The 20,062-nt window shown below is 36.5% G+C and overlaps 1 protein-coding gene across 2 annotated transcripts in view; it reads left to right on the forward strand.

Moving 5' to 3' along the window:
* Positions 1 to 20,062, forward strand: part of gli2a (GLI family zinc finger 2a) — a 95,212-nt gene that overhangs the window by 68,718 nt on the left and 6,432 nt on the right. The window contains exons 5-10 of one of the 2 annotated variants that reach the window (XM_051119771.1): positions 1,492 to 1,668; positions 11,641 to 11,842; positions 11,944 to 12,142; positions 13,981 to 14,091; positions 16,592 to 16,720; positions 19,584 to 19,733. In XM_051119771.1, the coding sequence (XP_050975728.1) occupies positions 1,492 to 1,668; positions 11,641 to 11,842; positions 11,944 to 12,142; positions 13,981 to 14,091; positions 16,592 to 16,720; positions 19,584 to 19,733 (968 nt within the window). Of the gene's footprint in view, positions 1 to 1,488; positions 1,669 to 11,640; positions 11,843 to 11,943; positions 12,143 to 13,980; positions 14,092 to 16,591; positions 16,721 to 19,583; positions 19,734 to 20,062 lie in introns of both variants that reach the window. The other variant, XM_051119770.1, reaches the window with a different exon arrangement.

The following is a 20,062-nucleotide window of genomic DNA, read 5'->3' on the forward strand; positions in this document are numbered from 1 at the left end:
AAGATCGGTGGAGATGTCCCCTGCCCCAAAGCAGTGTTCTGACTGCTGATCTGCCTTCATCGCTCCAGCGCCTCAGGGCTTTTTCAGCTCCGGCCTCTGCCGCACCCCTCCTCACTTCGATTCGGAGCCCCTCTAGGGACGCAGTTATACGATCCGGCGAGCGTGGAGAAAATAAACGGCCTTGTTCTGCCATGAATCCAGCACAAACACACGCCTGTTCTTTTTTAACCTCGCTAGGGCCTAATTGTTCCTGATAGAGCTGTTATGGTATGAATGGCCAAGCAGGCTAAAATGAGGTAGAAACCCCCCTCAATCCTGAGTGTCCCATAACTTAAGCAGCAAAGACGTGAACTGCTGTTATTTCTGCGTCGTAGACGAATGTTATGAAAATGACATAGGAGGCACTATTGGTTATCTGACCTAGGCAGAAAGAAAAATAAATATGTTCTTTGCTTGTATTGCCTTTGACAGCTTTAGTTTGGGGTTTACTGGGTGTTGGTGGTAACAACTTTAACTAGGATATTTACCTAGGTTTAGGCAGGGAGCTTAGGGGAAAGAAGAGAACAGAATGAGCTGCACCACTTTATGCTTGTTGCAAAATGTTAATTATTTTACCTAAATACGAGGGATCATACAAAATGCATGTTATATTTTATATAGTACTGACCTGAATAAGATATTTCACATAAAAGATGTTTACACACAGTCCACAAGAGAAAATAATAGGTGAATTTATAAAAATGACCCCATTTAAAAGTTTACATACACTTGATTCTTAATACTGTGTTGTTACCTGAATGATCCACAGCTGTGTTTTTTTTTTTTTTTTTTGGTTTAGTGATAGTTGTTCATAAGTCCCTTGTTTGTCCTGAACAGTTAAAATGCCTGCTGTTGTTCAGAAAAAAAATCCCACAAATTCTTTGGTTTTGGTTTTCTATAACAGAAGGTTTAAATGCTCACTGATGCTCTGGAAGGAAAAACATTAATGCATTAAGAGCCGGGGGGTGAAAACTTTTGATCAGGGTAAATGTAACTTATTTTGTCTTCTGGGGAACATGTAATTATCTTCTGTAGCTTCTGAAGTGCAGTACTAAATAAAAAAAGTATGATATTTAGGCAAAATAAAACATTTTTACACATTTTCATTCCTTTTAAGTTACATCCCTGGCTCTTAATGCATTGTTTTTCCTTCTGAAACATCAGTGAGTGTTTGAAACTTATGTAATAGTTGCATATGAGTCCCTCAATTGTCCGCAGTGTGGTCTAATATTATACTGTCTATTATACTGTATATTTACACCTCTTTTAAAAGACAAGTTTTGAAAAGCAAAAGTTTTCATCTCTCAGTTATAAGCAGCTGTATAACATGTCTAAATACTGTATATGGTCATGTGACAAAAGATCGCAGGGGATGGTATGTCTAACCCCACCTTCTGCTACCCATATGTGTGTATTACTCTTGAAATACTAAACTCGTCTCTGTCTTAGCAGTGACCCATGAACACCTGAAGGAGCGGAGCTTGTTTGGCCTACCTCCTCCCCCACCGGGGGCCAACCCTTCAGAGTATTATCACCTCATCGCCAGTCACCGCAGCCCTTATGGAGACCTGCTCATGCCGGCAGGAGCCGCAGCTGCTCATCTCCCTGACTACATGAGCCCAGTGGACAGTGAGTTACACTCTGAGTATTGCACTAACTAACATACTACATCCATATTGTCACCTTAAAGGGATAGTTCACCCAAATATGAAAATTACCCCATGGTTTACATACCCTCATGCCATTCTAGATGTATATGACTTTATTCTTTCAGAGGAATACAGTCTGAGTTATGTTAAAAAAAATTCTGGCTCTTCCAAGCTTTATAATGGCAGTGAATGGGTGTTGAGTTTTTGAAGTCTGATAAAGTGCATCCATCCATTATAAAAAGTACTCCATGCAGCTCCGGGGGTTTAACAAAGGCCTCCTGAAGTGAATCAGTGCATTTGTGTAAGAAAAATATGCATATTTAAAATTTATAAACCATAATCTCTAGATTCTGCTAACTGTTGTATGCATGTTTAGAGAGTGGCATTCCAGTGGATGACATAGACATAGCGTAAGCTCCGGTGAGAAGTAACAAATGCGGAAGCAGAGAGAAGAGATCAAAACTAAACACCAGTCACGAATTAGATGTATAAAACGAGGACTTCTAAAAAAAAAAAAAAAAAAAAAACAATGTTAGAGGATTTCGATATAAGCTAAGAGGAGTTTTTTTCTTTGCTGTAAATAAAACTTGGTTCTTGTGACACTAGCACTTTTGTGGCAGATTTTATCTGGTGAGGAAGCATCAGTCGATACTAATTGAACTATAGATTTATACTAGACTTATGCTTATATCTATTAGAATGTAAGATGTACTTGAATTGAGACATTTCAGAATGCAGCACGACACAAAATTTAACTGGTGTTGCTAGAATCACTTGTGTTTACTTACTTTCATCCGGCTTTAAATCATTTAAAATACTGACTTCTTGTTCATATGGCATCATGCAGTTAAATATATGCATGTTTTTTTAGAAATTCTAAATTATGTTGTTTGTAATATTAAAAAATGTAAATAAAATTAATAGCAATTTCAGTTTTGTAATTTGCCGGGAAACTTGAAAATGTAATTCTATGAGCCAGTGACTCCCATAGGCCTTAGTTTTTTTGTTTTTTTTTAATTTGGACCTCTGCTTCTCCAAGAGTGTAAATACTGTGGCTTTGTGGTGATTTCAAAATATTACTCTGTTGGTTTGAGTGGGTCAACATGTCAACTTGTAGCTCAACCAGTGGTCTTCTGAGCAGGACTACTTGTTTTTTGAGCAGAAACAGACATGTCTATGGAAAACCTGTTTGGAAATAATCTTTATTTTTGCAGTTCTGCTTAGTAGCACTGAAACGTCAGACTTCATCTTCCAAAACAAATAATTAATTTGAAAGAACCCAAAATAGACACAGCCAGTACCTTATTATTTTACTATAATATTTTCAATGATTTTCAATATATTTTCAGTTTTCACTTTAATTTTAGTTAGTTTTAGTACATCATTTGTGCATAAGCTAAACAGAAATAGGGGGGTTATTTGTTTTATTTGTTTTATTTTATATATTATTATTTCATTTTGGTTTGCATTTGTTTCAGTTCCAGTAACAATAATATTTTTTATTGGTGTTAAATGTACTTTTGATTAACAATAATAACCCTGGCCAGTACAATTAGCAAACTAATTTGCTACACTCTGCAAAAAATAGTGTAAATCTAAAAAAAAAAAAAAAAAAAAAAATCAATACTTTACAAGCTTTTCACATCAAAGCTTTTCATTCAATCTTCACCTGTGTATAAAACATGACTCACATGGAAAGCGGCAGTAAACATGAACCATCTCAACAATTTATGAGGTGTTTCTGTTATGGCCTCTAATTCAGATTGGGCTGCAGGTGTGATGTGTTATTATAAGTAGCATTCGACTTCCCTCCAATGTCACCTTAAAAGGGAAATACAATGTTTAGAGGAAGACCTTTTTTTTTTTTTTTTTTGCCATGGCTGTAATGCCAGGTCTTTCATCTCTGCTTCTTGTTTTCAAGGATGTGTTATGGCAGCTATGTACCCCCTCCTGCTTCTTTGTAATGTGATCCAATTAGTCATGTAATGGACGGGTGTACGTTCTTGATCTTGTAAGGTCCCGATTACGCCTGGCTTAATAATGTGGCATTGTTATAAGATGCCCAGAGGGCCGCTATTGCATGTCGTTGCGTAATCTATAGGGGTAAACCAGGGCGAGCAGGTTGCAGGTCTCCCAATGCCAAGCAGGTTTTCGGCTTTCATCCAGTTTCGAGGAGAAATACAGTGTTGTGAATGGGTAACACTGTGAGAGAGGATGAAGGGGAAGTCAGTGTACGGTGTCTGCTCAGGAAACCTGCGATTGTAAATAATCAAGCTGGCACACACTCTTGCTTTGATCCAGTCCAGCCACCCACAGTAACTCTTAGTGCCACAAATCCACGCACCCTCTCAAATCGCATGTCCCAATTACATCCAATCGCTAATCAAACACTAAACTCTGCGTTTTTATGACCGTAATGAGTCGGTCATGAGAGTTCCTGCATCTCTGACCGCTAACGCTGGCCGCCGCGGAGCTGACTGCCCACAGTTTGTGTAGCGAGGCTTGTTAGCTCAACAGCGCAGGGCTTTCTCGAGTCTTTGGCCTTCTCCTCCGCCTAGCTTGATGTGGTCTCGCTCCGGGCACTCAGGTGTTCACGGCTCTCCACACCAACCCACAGACACAGGGCTTTCATTGATGGCCGATGTCAGCTCATGGTGTGGTGGCATAAAGCGAGCCCTTCAGTAGAGCGAAGCCCTGATAAATATGCATTGCAGAGCTTAGCGTTTGTCTTGGAATGGTGCGGCGATAAAATTCGTATGCGTATTTAAAAATCAATTTATGTTCTAATAAATTCAGCAGACCTACCACAAGAGTCAGTGTTCAGCATGCACAAAGTGGCCCTCTTGTTTTTCCCTTCATGATTCCCATTTGCCCATTAGCTGACTTGGAGAGAGAAGGTTCAGGTTTTCCTGTAAATGGCGATCGTTGTTGTAAAAAATGAGAAATGTGCACATGGAAAATCTGTCTGGCTTGTCATTAGAGCCAACACGTGCAGCACTGTAAATTTATTTAGACATTCGGCAGTTTTACACGCACTACTGGGTCAAACCGAAACGTTAACTGGAGTCATGCGACATTGAATAGGGTGATATAGAGCTCACTGTAAGACAAAATAAGCATTCTGACATTTCATAACCTGCAAACCATGCCGTTTCTACAAACTCCACTTTGCATAAAAGCCACCTATAAGACCTCAGTATATATAGGACCACAAAACCAGTCATAATGGTCTGTTTGTTGAAATTAAGATTTATACATCACTTGAATGCTAAATAAATAAGCTTTCTGTTGATGTATGGTTTGTTAGAATAGAACAATATGTGGCCGAGATGCAACTATTTAAAAATCTGGAATCTTAAGGGTGCAAACAAATAAAAATATTCAGAAAATCACAGTTAAAGTTGTCCAGATGAAGTTCTTAGCAATGCATATTACTAATCAAAAATTAAGTTTTGATATATTTACAGTAAGAAATTTACAAAATATCTTCATTGAACGTGATCTTTACTTAATATCCTAATGATTTTTGGCATCAAACAAAAATCGATAATTTTGACCCATACAATGTATTTTTGGCTATTGCTATAAATATACCCGTGCTACTTATGGCTGTTTTTGTTGTCCAGGGTCACACATATAGAGAGAGAGAGACAGACAGGATATATGAATTGTAGCCGCATTAATGAAAAAAAAAAAAAGTGCATCAATTATTAATATTATAAATGTTTTTATTATTTTTTATTTTATAAATATTTATTGTTGTTATATTTGTAACATTTTCTGTTTTTACCGCTAAAACTGGCAGAGCATTTGCTGCCAACCCAAAATAAAAGCTTGTTGATTTTAGGTTTGAAATTTTAGAAAATTCATATAAAAATTCATATTCATATTAAAGTATTACACTGTATTGTAACAGTGTACTATTAAATAATTGTATTTTATTTAATACTATTTTTATTTTAAAATACAATAGTATTATTACATTTTATTCATTATTTTGCTCATTATTTTATTTGAAAAAATAACTAAAAGTATAGTACTACTATTACTGTTATTAATTATTTTATTTTTGTGTAGTTATATTTATTAGATCACATATCAAAATCTTAAGGTCCTCTCATGTAAACCAGTCAAAAAACAACGCTCACTGATGCTTTAGAAGGAAAAACCATTCATTAAGAGCCAGGGGGTGAAAACTTTTGAACAGAATGAAGATATGTACATTTTTCTTAATTTGCGTAAATGTCTTTTTTGTTTTCATTTAGTACTGCCTTTCAGAAGCTACGGAAGATATTTACATGTTTCTCAGAAGGCAAAATAAGTTAAATTTACTCTGATCTTCAAATTCAAAACGTTTTCTCCCCCAGCTCTGAATGCATTGTATTTTCTTTAGAAGCATCAGTGAGCATAAATCACTAAACAAAAAAAAAACAGCTGTGGATCGTTCAGATAACAACTATTACCTGAGATTCAACTATTATTTTCTCTTGTGGACTATATGTAAACGCCTTGTGAAATATCTTATTCAGCTCAGTACTAAATAAATATAACATGCATTTTGTATGATCCCTTTTATTTTGGCCAAATAATTCACATTTTGCAGATTTCACAAGGTGTATGTAAACGTTTGACCTCAACTGTACGTGTGAAAAAATAAATAATAAATAATAAATCAGCATTTGTTACACTATAAGTATTCCTTTGATCTCTCTGTCTATCTATAAATTATAATACTAAATAAATAAACAATTTGAAATAAATATATATGTATACTGTAGTGAATACTGACATTTTTCACTCATGCAGTAGCTCACATGCACGGACTTAAAGTATTTAAAACAAATCTCTCATCATTAAATATGCTTAGTATGTAACCCCATATCAGTCATCCATGACTATAAAGGTAAGAGTAAACTCTTAAGACGTAAGAATGATGGATCATCACCCAGTCTTGAATTTAAACCCAAAAAGCTTTGAATACATGTAGCTCACTCCTGCGGATCACCTCTCCGCCTGCCAGCGATGCGAGCGCCAAGCGCATTTGCCCGAACAGGCCCCAAAATAACAAATAGCAGCAAACAATGAAAGGAGTCGGCGTCGACTCTGAGTGCACGTCTTGCTGAAACGCTCCATTGCTGTGCCAAATGCATGTGCATGCCAATGCCGTGCACTTAACATGTTAATTATGGTCTCCGCCTGACAGGGCGACACGCCGATTGAAAGCGCAGTCGCCACTAAAAACAACACAGCCGCATTTCCCCATCACACCCAGATGGGTTTTACTCAATGGGCACGTTCCTTAGGCCCTCTTTGTGTACTTTAAGTGAATCTATTGCGCATGCAATGTTATGAGAAGTCTCACTCAATGCTTCTCAATGGGTGAGATGGGAAATGTTGGCCTTACGCCCTCTGGATGGATGAACACGTGAATAAATAAATCACCACAGCCTCCGGCTCACAGCCAGACTCTGCCTGATACCCAAAACAGCAGGATAATAGGTTGAACAGACCTCTGTTTCAATTCAGCTCTGCGTCTGCTCTCTCTGTTGAAGTGAAGAGGTCTGCAGCCTCTAATTGAGTTGCTTACACAGGAATGCTTTAAGATTATGAATGGAAAGAGGAGGAAAACAAATGCTGAACTCATTTGTGTGGCATAGCCAGCGGGGAACTGTTTAAGGTCCTGTGATAATAGCTGCTGCCAAAGCAAACGTCTGCTGTCCGACTACAGGCAGGACTGTTTGGGAGAGGAGGTTTTTTCGGTGTAAAGGGAGGGAGTCTTGTCACCACTGCAGCTTAGTCCAACATCACACATACGCAACAGACACTAACGCCAGGCAACGCTGTTTCTCTCTCGTTGTGATTGTCTGTCGCTTGAAGTGCACATAATTGATTTGATTTATTTATTTATAATTTATAATAGGATTTTTTTTTAAGAAATTAATGCTTTTATTCAGTAACAGTGACAGCAAAGACTTTTACTTTGTTATAAAAGATTTCTTTTTTGAATGCATGCATTTCTTTGGAATTTTTATTGAAGCCATAAATGTAAAAAAAAAAATAAATAAAAAAATAATAATAATTGCGACTTTTTATCTCACAATTCTGACTTTTTTTTTCTCAGAATTGTGCGATACAAACAAATCTGATTTCACAATTCTAATTTCAGAATTGTGAGATAAAATTCTGTCTTTTTTTCTCAGAACTGTGAGATATAAACTCGCAATTGTGAGTCATGAAGTCAGAATTGTGACATATAAACTCATATAAATTTAGACTTTTTTTCTCAGAATTGTGAGAAATAAACTTGCAGTTGTGAATTATAAAGTGAGAACTGAGATATAAACTCACAATTCTGACTTTTTTTTTACAGAATTGTGAAATATAAACTCGCAATTGTGAGTTATAAAATCAGAATTGAGAAATAAACTCGCAATTGCAAGTTAAAAAGTCCAAATCACGAGACAAAAAAAAAAACGTTTTTTCTATCTCACAATTCTGACTATATTTCTCGCACTTGTGAGTTTATATCACATAATTCTGAGAAAAATTGTTGTGAGATAAAAAGCTGCAATAGCCTTTTTTAATTTTTTATTTTTTTATTCAGTTGGGGAAATAAGCTTCCATACATTTTCTATTCATCAAAGAAACCTTAAAAAATGATTTTCCACTTGTAACTTCTATTTAGATTCTATTTCAAATAAATGCTATTCTTTTAAACATTCTACTTATCAAAGAATCCTGTATATCATGCAGCACAAAAATATTAAGTAGCACAACTGTTTTCAACATTAATAATCATTCTAATGATGATTTAAGCACTAAATCAGCATATTAGAATGATTTCTGAAGGATCATGTGACAATGAAGATTGGAGTAATAGCTGCTGAAAATTTAGCTTTGTTATTACAGGAATAGAAAATTACATTTTAAAATAGAAAACTTTTTTTTTTTTTTTACTGTAATCATACTTTTATTTTGGTATGTTTTAATTATGATCAGTTGCACTTTATTATTTGCATGAAAGATTTTTTTTATTGATTCCCAAAAGGAAATTAAGATGAGAAGGAACACAGAAACAACACCTTCCAAATACATTTTTCTGGCGTCCCAATAAAAACATCAGAGCAGATGCCTAATATAATTGCCTCTTTTGTAAACGTGCAGAAAGCGCCTGTAATTATAAAGCCATATATCAGGCCAGATCCTCAATTAGAAGCACCTCCTCCTACCCACCATTCCCCATCCCACAGGGTCGACAGGACTGCCTGAGCCAGCCTCTGCCACCACCACCTCACAGCACTGCACATCTGGTTTAGCGCTCTCCCAGGAACCTGTGCACCCCTAAATTAGAGACACTGCCTATAAAAACAGACCATTGCAGAGTGTGTGGGACTCAGCAGCTGAAGGCAAGCCAGACACTGCTACCCCCTGCTGTTCTCTTCATTCTGTGGGCAGCGGCACGCTAAGTGCTGCCACACGCCGTCCCATCAACGTGGCAGTCACACAGCAAATTCTACAGGTTTTTTGACAAAATCTATTAGTGTTTTTAGATACATATGTTTAGGTTTTTAGGTATAACTGTATTGAGAGGCATTCTGTTTTTCTTTTTTTAATACAACCAAATGAAAACGTTTATTGTTTTCTGTCATCCTGTGGTTTGCTGTCTGACCCCACGCTCGCAAACTGTTGCTGCACCTCTCCAACTAAAACTCATATTAAAAACACTAAATAAAACTGACATATTTATTTAAGCAGTCCTAGTAGTCTAAAATGGCATTTTTCCTAAATAGTATGCTTATTTCCTTCTATGTATGAATCATTAAGAGTCTTAAATGAAAGACTAAATAAAAGACAGAATGAAACATTGAAAAAAAAGGTAATTGTGACTTTTTAACTAACAAATCTGAGTTTATATCTCAAGATATAAATTCAAGATACAATCAGTTCTGATAATTTTTTTTAATATAATATATATTTTTTTAAATATTTTAAAAAAAATATTTATTTTTTTTTTTTTTTTTTGAACCCTTTCCAACAATGACTATATGATTTTGAAATCCATCTTTTCACACTGAGGACAACTGAGGGACTCATATGCAACTATTACAGAAAGTTCAAATGCTCACTGATGAGAAGGAAAAAACGATGCATTAAGATCCGGGGGTGAAAACTTTTTTTTTAATTTGAACATTAGGGTAAATTTTTACTGATTTTGTTTTCTGGGAAACATTTAAGTATATTAAATATATACTATATATTTAGGCAAAATAAGAAAAATGTAAACAGCTTCATTCTGTTCAAAAGTTTTCACCCCCGGCTCTTAATGCATCTGAGTGAGTGCTTGAACCTTCTGTAATAGTTGCATATGAGTCCCCCAGTTGTCCTCAGTGTGTGAAAAGATGGATCTCAAAATCATACAGTCATTGTTGGAAAAGGTTTAAATACACAAAAATGCTGAATAATACTAATTTGTGAGACCTGAATGATTTTTCTAAAGAACGGCAGAATTTCTCTTGTGCACTATAACACCTTTTATGTAAAATATCTTATTCAGGTCAGTACTAAATAAAAAATAACATGCATTTTGTATAATCCCTCTTATTTTGGTAAAATAAGTATACTATATACTTAAACAAGAGTAGTAGCCAGTCATTATTTGTTTGATGTAGTGCTGCAGAAATGACACATTTCACCTTTAAGCACTGAATGTGAATACTGTACAGGCGTTTGGATCAAATGTCAAAATCTCACATTTTATATTTAGCGTAACAACCTATAATAGTTGCTGTTTGCTGGGTACATCAAAACGATTGCTTGAAGAATGGCAGGGGAGTAATTAACTGGTTGGAGGTTGTAAATTTGTGAGAGTTTGACAGGCATCTGTTTGAAATGTCAGTAGAAGGTTTTTTGTGAGGTGCTTGTGTTTGTGTGTAGTTTAATGGACCCATTACATGTTTCCTGTTGTCGCACCTTTGCTGATGCCCCCCTGGAGGGCAAAAAAGCCTCCTTGCCCGACTGCTGTTCTCTGTCCCCTTACACCAGTCCTAATTCACAGCACCTGTTTACTACAGCGCAGGGAACACGTACATGCAAACAGCCTTTGAATCGACACTTGAAATTGAAAAGTCACATTTTTTTTTAAAGTCCAATATTTCCCTTTAAAATTGTTGTCAAGATTTCTACCTCTAAAAAGTCATAATGTGGTCTTTTTAGGAAGGTAATTTCATACTTTTTCACTCTTTTCCACCCCTAAAATTACTAGGTGTGAATGTAGGTATGGTTGTGATCAAAGGTAATTTTGTAATTATCCACCCTTTTTCACCCCTAAAATTATCAGGTGTGAATGTAGATATGGTTGTGATCATTTGCAACTTAGTTTCAATAAATTATACATTACCAGTTAACATTTTTGAACAGTAAGAATTTTAATGATTTTTGAAGAATTCTCTTCTACTCACCAAGCCTGCATTTATTTGATCCAAAAATACAGCAAAAGCAGTAATATTGTGAAATATTTTCACCTGTTTATAATAATTATAGAAATTAATAAGAAGAAACTATAGAAATCGCTAAATGCTTTAAATGCTGTATTTCTGAACTTTCTATTCATCAAAGAAGCCTTAAAAAAAGGTTTTCAACATAATGATAATAATAATAAATGTTTTTTGAGCAGCAAATGAGAATATTAGAATGATTCCAAGTAAAATAAAGACGTTTCAACATTCCACACATTATTTGCTTGCTTGTTTTACAGATCAGTGTTGTTAAACAGTATCTGTTTGGCATTCTGCTGAACAACCCATTGGGTGAGATTGGTATGATTAGGCTAATAAATAATTCATAGCGAGTTGTACGCAAGCCAGCATAGAAGTGATGCTGGAGATAAAGAGAATTGAACATCCCACACAGATCTCTTAAAGGTGAAACTAAAAAAAGTGTCTTTTCTCTGCAGTGTCCCGTTTCCCTAGTCCCAGACTGACGCCGAGGGTGAGCAGGAAGCGAGCGCTGTCCATCTCTCCAGTCTCGGATGCCAGCATCGACCTACAGACCATGATCCGCACCTCGCCCAACTCTCTGGTGGCCTACATCAATAACTCCCGCTCCAGCTCGGCTGCCAGCAGCTCTTACGGCCACCTCTCCGTCGGGGCCATCAGGTACAGGAATGCCCATTTTCTCCCATCTGTGTTGATTTTTCTTGTAAATGTTTTTGCAGGTTGCCCATTGTTTGAACTAACACTTTTTTTTCACATCTCAGTCCCTCCTTCACATTCCCACATCCTATCACACCGGTTGCATACCACCAGCTGCTGTCCCAACAGAGAGGTCTAAATGCGTTTGGACACACTCCCCCACTGCTACAGCCTTCTCCATCCCTCAGCACCCGGCAGACGCTGGTGGCAGCAGCTGCTCTGACCAACAACAACAGTGCTGACACAAACACGGAGTCCAGCCAGGTGATTTTACTGAGATCTATGGTTTCTCAACGTGTTCTATAACGTAAGCAAGCCTCTTTCCCAATTATAAAGACAGCCACTTGCTTTATTACTAAATGAATCAGCCGTTCGAACGAATCAAATGAATGAATGATTCCGTAATTAAATCAGTGACTTGCTGCCACCTGGCAGATTTAGTTTCTTTTTTATAGTATCTTTTCAGTTATTTAAATCGTTTAATATTTCTGTGTTCAAAATTTAATATTTAAAATATTAATCTCAACATGAATTTATAAATTTGATTGCACTCATGCCACCTCTAAGCCTCATTAAACATATGAAAGTACACCTACAAGCCACTTTTGTGTTCTTCTATGCCACCTCTGTAATACAAAATTCAATTTAATACTGATTTCATTTGATTGCTAACTTATTCTTATTCTATTTGTTCTTTTGTTTTAATTACAAATTTTAAAAAGCCAATTTTTAAAAATATGACTTAGGAAATATGACTTAGGAAAATGCCATTACAAAGTTCAAATCAAAATAAATCAAAAAGCGATTGGGCAACTTTTAGACTAGTCTTGAGTAGCAGTTGGGCGGGTTTTCTGCTGAAAACCTGGCAACCCTGCTGCAGTTTCCAACAGAAATGAACACTAGAGGCGGTAAAACAGCAAGCACTTGTAATCATTTTCATGCAGTTATGATTACCGCTCCATATGTTTCACTTTCCGGGCGTAACAAGCTTGCTCAGTAGCTCAGCCAGCACGGAATTGGACTGTGGAGTCCTTGGGTACGAATCCCACGTGCGAAGCATGATTCACGAATCATGATGAAAGTGCTGAAAGACAAGAGACTGAAAACCAAGCTAAAGCGGCATGCTTGCGATTGCGTTTTAATGTCATATTTACTTTTGTTCATACTATCGGGTAGGTTTAGGTGTAGTGCAGATGGTACGTTATTTTAAAACGACGTTTCAAGTCAAAACGTGTAAAACCAACATCACGTATAACGTACCATGTGTACTCTTTTAGCACCACTGGAGCACGCTGGACATTTCGCATCAAATATGTCACTAAATGTACATGGCTGTACGTATTTTGCATCTTGCAAAAAAGTTCCTACAGGTACTTTTTCATCATGAGATCAGGTTGGGAAATACTGTTATTAATTAGTTACCATCAAACACATTCAACCGCACTAACACAATAAAACATAAACAAACCTAAAAATTCATGCTAATCTCAACTGATCTTATTCATCCCCATTTTTCCGCAACTCAGCTTCTATAGAAGTCTGCGTAATGCTCGTCGACCAAGAGCTGCTGTCACTCCCATGTAAACAGTGTGGCCTTCCAGAATATAAACTTCCTCTGACCTACTCTCAGACCGTCCAGATACTCGCCAAATCAGTTTTCATTCCGGCTTTATTGCTGAACTCCAAAACACATACACACACTATAGTTATGAGAAACACATTTCCCACACTTTTGAACAAACCATGTCAGGGTTATTGAGTTATAGAAAACATGGGCCTCTGCCATACTGTAGTGGTTGGGAGGAAAGGCACCACTTCAACAGAGAGCCTGCGTGTTCAGAGAGACTGTCTGTTGAATTATGAATCCATCTGAGGATCAAAGTCTGTAGCCGCTCTCTGGGCCTAATAATTTCTTCCTTTTCATATTTCCATCTGACAGATGCTCATAGTGCAGTCTAAACTGTTTAGTCTCTGCGGCGAGTTGCTTTGTGAAATATGGCATCTGGAGCATGGTGCCTTTGTAGGCGTGAAATCACCACTCATGCCAACAGCCAAACCGTCGACATGGTGGCTCCAATGACTCTAGCCTTGTTCTCTTGCAGAATGCCGGTGGAGACCCGGCTGTCAGCAGCACGGTCAACCCTATGATCTTCAAGAGGTCAAAGGTGAAGACTGAAGCAGATGGACCCCGCCCCATCTCGCCTGGCTCTCAGGTTTGTGGAATTATGTTCACTTTCACTTTATGTCAAAAGAAACATTTGTGACCCTGGACCTCTAGTCATAAGGCTAAGCTAAACAAATACGCTTTACATTGATGTACGGTTTGTTAGGATAGGACAATATTTGGCCGAGATACAACTACTTGAAAATCAGGAATCTGAGGGTGCAAAACATTCAAAATATAAAAAAATAAATAAATGCCTTTAAAGTTGTCCAAATGAAGTTCTTAGCAATGCATATTACTAAGCAAAAATTAAGTTTTGATTTATTTATGGTAGGAAATTTACAAAATATTTTCATGGAACATGATCTTTACTTAATATCCTAATGATTTTTGGCGTAAAAGACAAATCTATAAAGCTGGAAATGAATGAATGAATGTTAATTGACAACTAACCAAGATAAATTGGTACTAAAATAAAGGTAAATACAAATTTTAAAAAAACTAAAAACATAACAGTAAAATCAAATACTAATAAAGTCAAATACTAATAAATGCTAAAATAGTATATACAGTCAAACCAAAATTTATTTAGACACCTTCAACATTTCTCACATCATCACATCAGTGTATTTGCTATAGTTTAGAAAATGGTAATAAAATATGACAAGAACTCTTAAACTCTTAAAGAGTTAAACTGTGTGGGAACAAATTCATCTTGATAATGTCAGATAACTTTGATAGAAAGGTATGTAATGGATTACGATCAACCAAAAATTCAGACAACTTTTAGCATGATAATATTTACACAACTATCATTACTTTGTTGACCAATTACCAAGCAATGCTTAATTTTGTTTAGTCTGTTGTGTAAAAAGGTCACATTGGCAATTAAATAAAAAAACCCTTAAGCAAAACATGGTCAGGTCAAAGTGTCTGAATAGTAATAATTTACTTTATTTTGCTATCCTCACTTACATAAATAAATTATAGTGTCCTGCACCCACTAGTAAATATATATTAAAAATTATATCTGGTATATCTAATTTTTTGGTTTGACTGTAAATAATACTAAAATAACATAAGTCAGAGTTACGAAGTGGGCATCTGTCATAACTTCATAAAGTCCCAGACTGCTTTATATACAGTGTATCTGTTCATCTCTTATTTTCTATTTTAAGTCTCTCTTATGCCTAATTCTCGGCTTATTTCCAGTTCTGTGACAGTGCATTGGTAAGATACATGAGGGAAGGTGTAAAGTATGATCAGGGCAGATCTGAATTGATGAGCACGCAGCAGTAGGACGGATATAAACATGCTGTACTCAGCATTGAACTATTTCAAAACCCTTCATATTTGAGGTTGATTTTCCACACTTAGAATGATAGAAACCAAACTCGGAATGGTTTCAAAAAACTTATCAGTTGTTACTCTAGTGCTTTTAAAAACATAGCACTCGCTGGTAAACATGCCCTTGACTTTGACTGAATATCACACAAATTAGCATGTGGGAGGTGACATTAGATGTGGCCGTGAAGCATTCCGTTCTCTTGCCACATTAGAGAGGTTTTGAACCGTTTAAATTTTGAGTTCATTAAAGCTCAAAAGCATTCTTAACATTCCCAGACCTTAAAAGAAACGAAGGTTGCAATATTGTGCTCGAAATCGACCTAACCAGCAATAGTTCCCATCTGATTCTTAATAACTCAAGACCAGGATCAGCTCCCATAAGAAATATAAACACTAATGAGATCCATTTAATATTTACATTTTTTCACTAAACCACAGACAGATTATCGTATCTTTTTTAGAGCGTCAAACAACTATATCTCAGAGTTAATTGACTCTCACTATATACAGTTGAGGTCAAAAGTTTACATACACCTTGCAGAATCTGCAGAATGTTATTTTACCAAAATAAGAGCGATCATACAAAATGCATGTTATGTTTTATTTAGTATTGACCTGATTTAAGATATTTTACATGAAAAAATATTGCATATGAGTCATTTAGTTGTGTGAAAAGATGGAAATCAAGTACAGTCATTGTTAGAAAGGATTCAAATATACAAAAATGCTGAAAAACCAAAGAATTTGTGGGACCTGAAGGATTTTTCTTAAGAACAGCAAACTGTTCAGTACAAACAAGGGACTCATATACAACCTTCACTAATCAAAAAAAAAAACAGCTATGGATCATTCAGGTAAAAACACAGAATTATAAATCAAGTGTATGTAACCTTTTGAACAGGGTCTTTTTTATAAATTTAGGACTATATGTAAACATCTTTTATGTATAATATCTTATTCAGGTCAGTACTCAATTAAAAATAACATGCATTTTGTATGATCCATGTTATTTTGGTAAAATAATTCACATTTTGTAGATTCTGCAATGTTTATGTAAACTCATGACCTCAACTGTATCAGCTATATTTAACTCCATTCAGTCTCACAAGCTAAAAAGCAAACACTTAGAAATATTTTTTTCTTGACTGGTATGTATACTTAAGATATCCAAATAAAGTTTACCATTGTTGTTTCCTCTACAGGATCACATGGAGTTGCGGGAGGAACTTGATAAGGATGAATGCAAGCAAGAGCCAGAGGCCGTATATGAGACCAACTGCCACTGGGAAGGATGTTCCAAAGAGTATGACACCCAGGACCAACTAGTTCATGTTAGTCATTATTTGTTTCTCTTTTTTGAAATGTCTTCTAACTCTAATCATTGTTAACTTCCATAACACAAGGGCTGCCTTCGCTGTCTTCAGCCTATATAGATTCTATTTGATATGAAATATGTGATGCCATAAATTGCTGTCTATCTAGGCAGCTCACTAGGTTTTGGAACAGCTATGGTCTTGAAATAGTCATTGTTACTAAACCAAAACAAACACCGATTGCAAACAGCTTCCCTGCCCTTTTAAAGCAGAAACAACTGTAAATAATTAGAAACACAGCTCATGTTGGACAAGTTTCTCATCGTCATGTTTAGCCAGACTCGTAACTGATCCTTTCCTGTCACTGACACGTGTAGGGTTAATGAGCATGTTGATACCCGCAGAGGTGCCGAATGTGTTCACGTGTGCGCATATAATCTCATATGTATGGCTTCTGCCTCTGTGCACCCTCTGACCTTTTACCTTCCCTGAGGCCATGCAGTAAATCCGTCGTCATGCCAGCAGCTCTGGAGTGGCCCTCTCCACCTCTGACACCTCAGCCGCTCTGCTGGGCGTTATTAACAATCTGTGAGCCACGATGTGACAGATACACTTGGGGCCTGAGTCAGACTTGCTGCCCTGACAGGAACACGGCGAGCCATTCTGGCTCCTCGTGAGACCTGGACCTGGAGCTCAGGAATCCTTTGGGGTTATGGATCAGTGGATTTGGTCTCCTGCCATTCTCCAATTCCAGAACAAGCCCAAACCAGTCTAAGCTGAGAGTCTAGCATGTGTTTTATGTTCTAAAACCCACCCCAGACTAAAAGTGAAGGCACAAACAAACATGTGGTCTTAAGTAGTTGCAAGTGAATTGTTTCTGGGGATTACAAGATCGCTGTCCGTCATTAGTCAGATTTCTGAGAAACCTGATAAAAAAATGGTTTTGGAAAGCGAGACAGAGTGTAAGGTATAATCACAGCCAGAGAAGACAAGAAAAAGGGATCAGAAGTGGAAACAAAGGGATGTTTAGAAACCAGACCAATACCAAGGGCCTGGACTTCCTCCCTACACACCCTTTTTAGTCCTCAGGCTATAGTCTATGCTGTCTGCTTGCAGTCTAAATTATATACCGCAAGAAACGAAATAATGGCATAGTGTTTGATTTTATTTCATGAGATCTTCCCTGAAAAACTTCATTCAGGGTTATGTTAGGTGCTTTGGAGGAGTACAAAGCAAGTACCTTTCAAGGTACACAGAATCCAGTTATTTATTATATATTTGTATAATATTATATGTATTTGCTAGGGATGTAATGATATCAAAATCTCACGATACGTCACAATATGAAGTCCACGATACAATATGATTGCGATCTTAAAAAAAAAAGACAAATGAAAATGTTGTACATTTTAAACTTAAGAGCTCCAATCCATGTTTTTAACTAGGAAAACTGAAGTCAAAAAAAGGGAATTGACTTGTACCTGAACTTTAAAGGGGAATCAACCCTCTTTTTATTTGTGGTATGCTGTCTCAGTCTAAATTACATTCACACTGGTGTTTTAGGAAGCCAAACAAATTTGAATATTATAACAACAATTTTATATTATTGTTATTTCTATGACAGTAATAGCCATATATTGTAAAAACTTGCGCTGTAAAATATATATTAGGTATATTATTTTTGCTTTACACTACAGTAGGGAAATTACAATACTTCTTTCCTAATTTCTACACTTGAAAGATATATCTTGAGTTTGGACTGCAGTAATGTTACCCATTTAAACCATTAGTTGTCAGCAATTTTAAGCACTTTTAAGCTTTTATTTTGACGGAAAACTCCAGCTTCTGTGAAAACGGGCTTCTCGCATCTCACTACAAATCTAGTGAAATAGTTTAATCTTTTCCCTCGAAAATAAAGCATAACTGGCAGCCGCAGTATTCCGAAACACACACTAAACTCACCATACATGCAGTAAACAGCGAAAACAGACTTGATGAAGGGATTACGCCATATTGTACTTTCGGTTTTTGTTCGTTTGACAGATACCGTGCCAAAGCATAATGGCCCAAAACACAACTTAATTTCTTTTATGTTAGAATAAGAAGTTTAAATATATTTTAAACACCATACTTTTTGCCCAGAAGACCCGTTTCATATCGTCGCATGACCATGATAATATTGAGACAGTTTGATATTGCGATACCACAATATTGATAATACCGTTTCATCCCTAGTATATACATGCACCATTCTAAAGTTTGGAGTCAGGAATAGTAAAAATAATAATAATAATAATTTTATTTCAAATAAATGGCAAGTTCTGTCATGAAACTTGAGATGGTGCAGGCTGATGGGTCGTTAACGCAAACTGATGATATTCACAGTATTAAACTACTTGGGAAAAGCTGATTGGTTCATGTTACATACGTAGCCAATGAGCGTGCTGCTTTACAGTTAAATGGCTGGTTAGCATTCACTAGAGCTTTTTACAGCGTGCTTTCAGAGTTCCTCTGAAACCTTCCACCTCCCCAACTCCACCTGTATAGATCTGCTATGGGTTTATTGGCAGTAGCAAGTTCCTGTACTTGCTTCCTGTGCTTGCTAACATTGATGATGAGAATTGTTTCTTGAAAACCAAATCAGCATATTAGAATGATTTCTGAAAGATCATGTGTCAATGATGCTGAAAATTCAGCTTTGCAATTACAGAAATACATTGAATTTTAAAATTCTGAAATAAAAAAACAACAACATGTTTTCACTGTTTTCTTGATCAAATAAATGCAGCCTTGGTGAGCATTTGTCATTGCATGATGGGTGAAAATTTAAGGAATTATGACGTTTTTTGACTTTCATATTGTCACTTTTCTCTACTTGCAGCATATCAATAATGACCACATCCATGGAGAGAAAAAGGAGTTTGTGTGTCGATGGGAGGAATGCTCACGAGAACAGAAGCCTTTCAAGGCCCAGTACATGCTTGTGGTCCACATGCGTCGTCACACTGGGGAGAAGCCCCATAAGTGCACAGTAAGTGATGCACTTCTTAAATGCATGTATTACCTCACCCTTCCCTGTTTAAAAACCTATACTGTCTTTACAGTTAATTCCAAGAATTAGCACATCTATTTCTGGACCCACAAATAGAGCAAGCTATTGCTTTACAGAAATAGGCTCGTTTCTTATTTCAACAGAACACCTGATTTTAAACAGGACACATTTTTCATCTCGGCTACATTTACTCTCCTAAAACATCATGAAGGCATGCTGATCTGCTGTCTTGCTTTTTCAGCCTCAATGTCAGTTTTAGTGGCTTGAGATCCTATTAAAAAGTGAACTTCTGAGCGTGCTGATTGACA

Source organism: Labeo rohita, chromosome 9, assembly GCF_022985175.1.
Source record: "Labeo rohita strain BAU-BD-2019 chromosome 9, IGBB_LRoh.1.0, whole genome shotgun sequence".
NCBI classification, from domain to species: domain Eukaryota; kingdom Metazoa; phylum Chordata; class Actinopteri; order Cypriniformes; family Cyprinidae; genus Labeo; species Labeo rohita.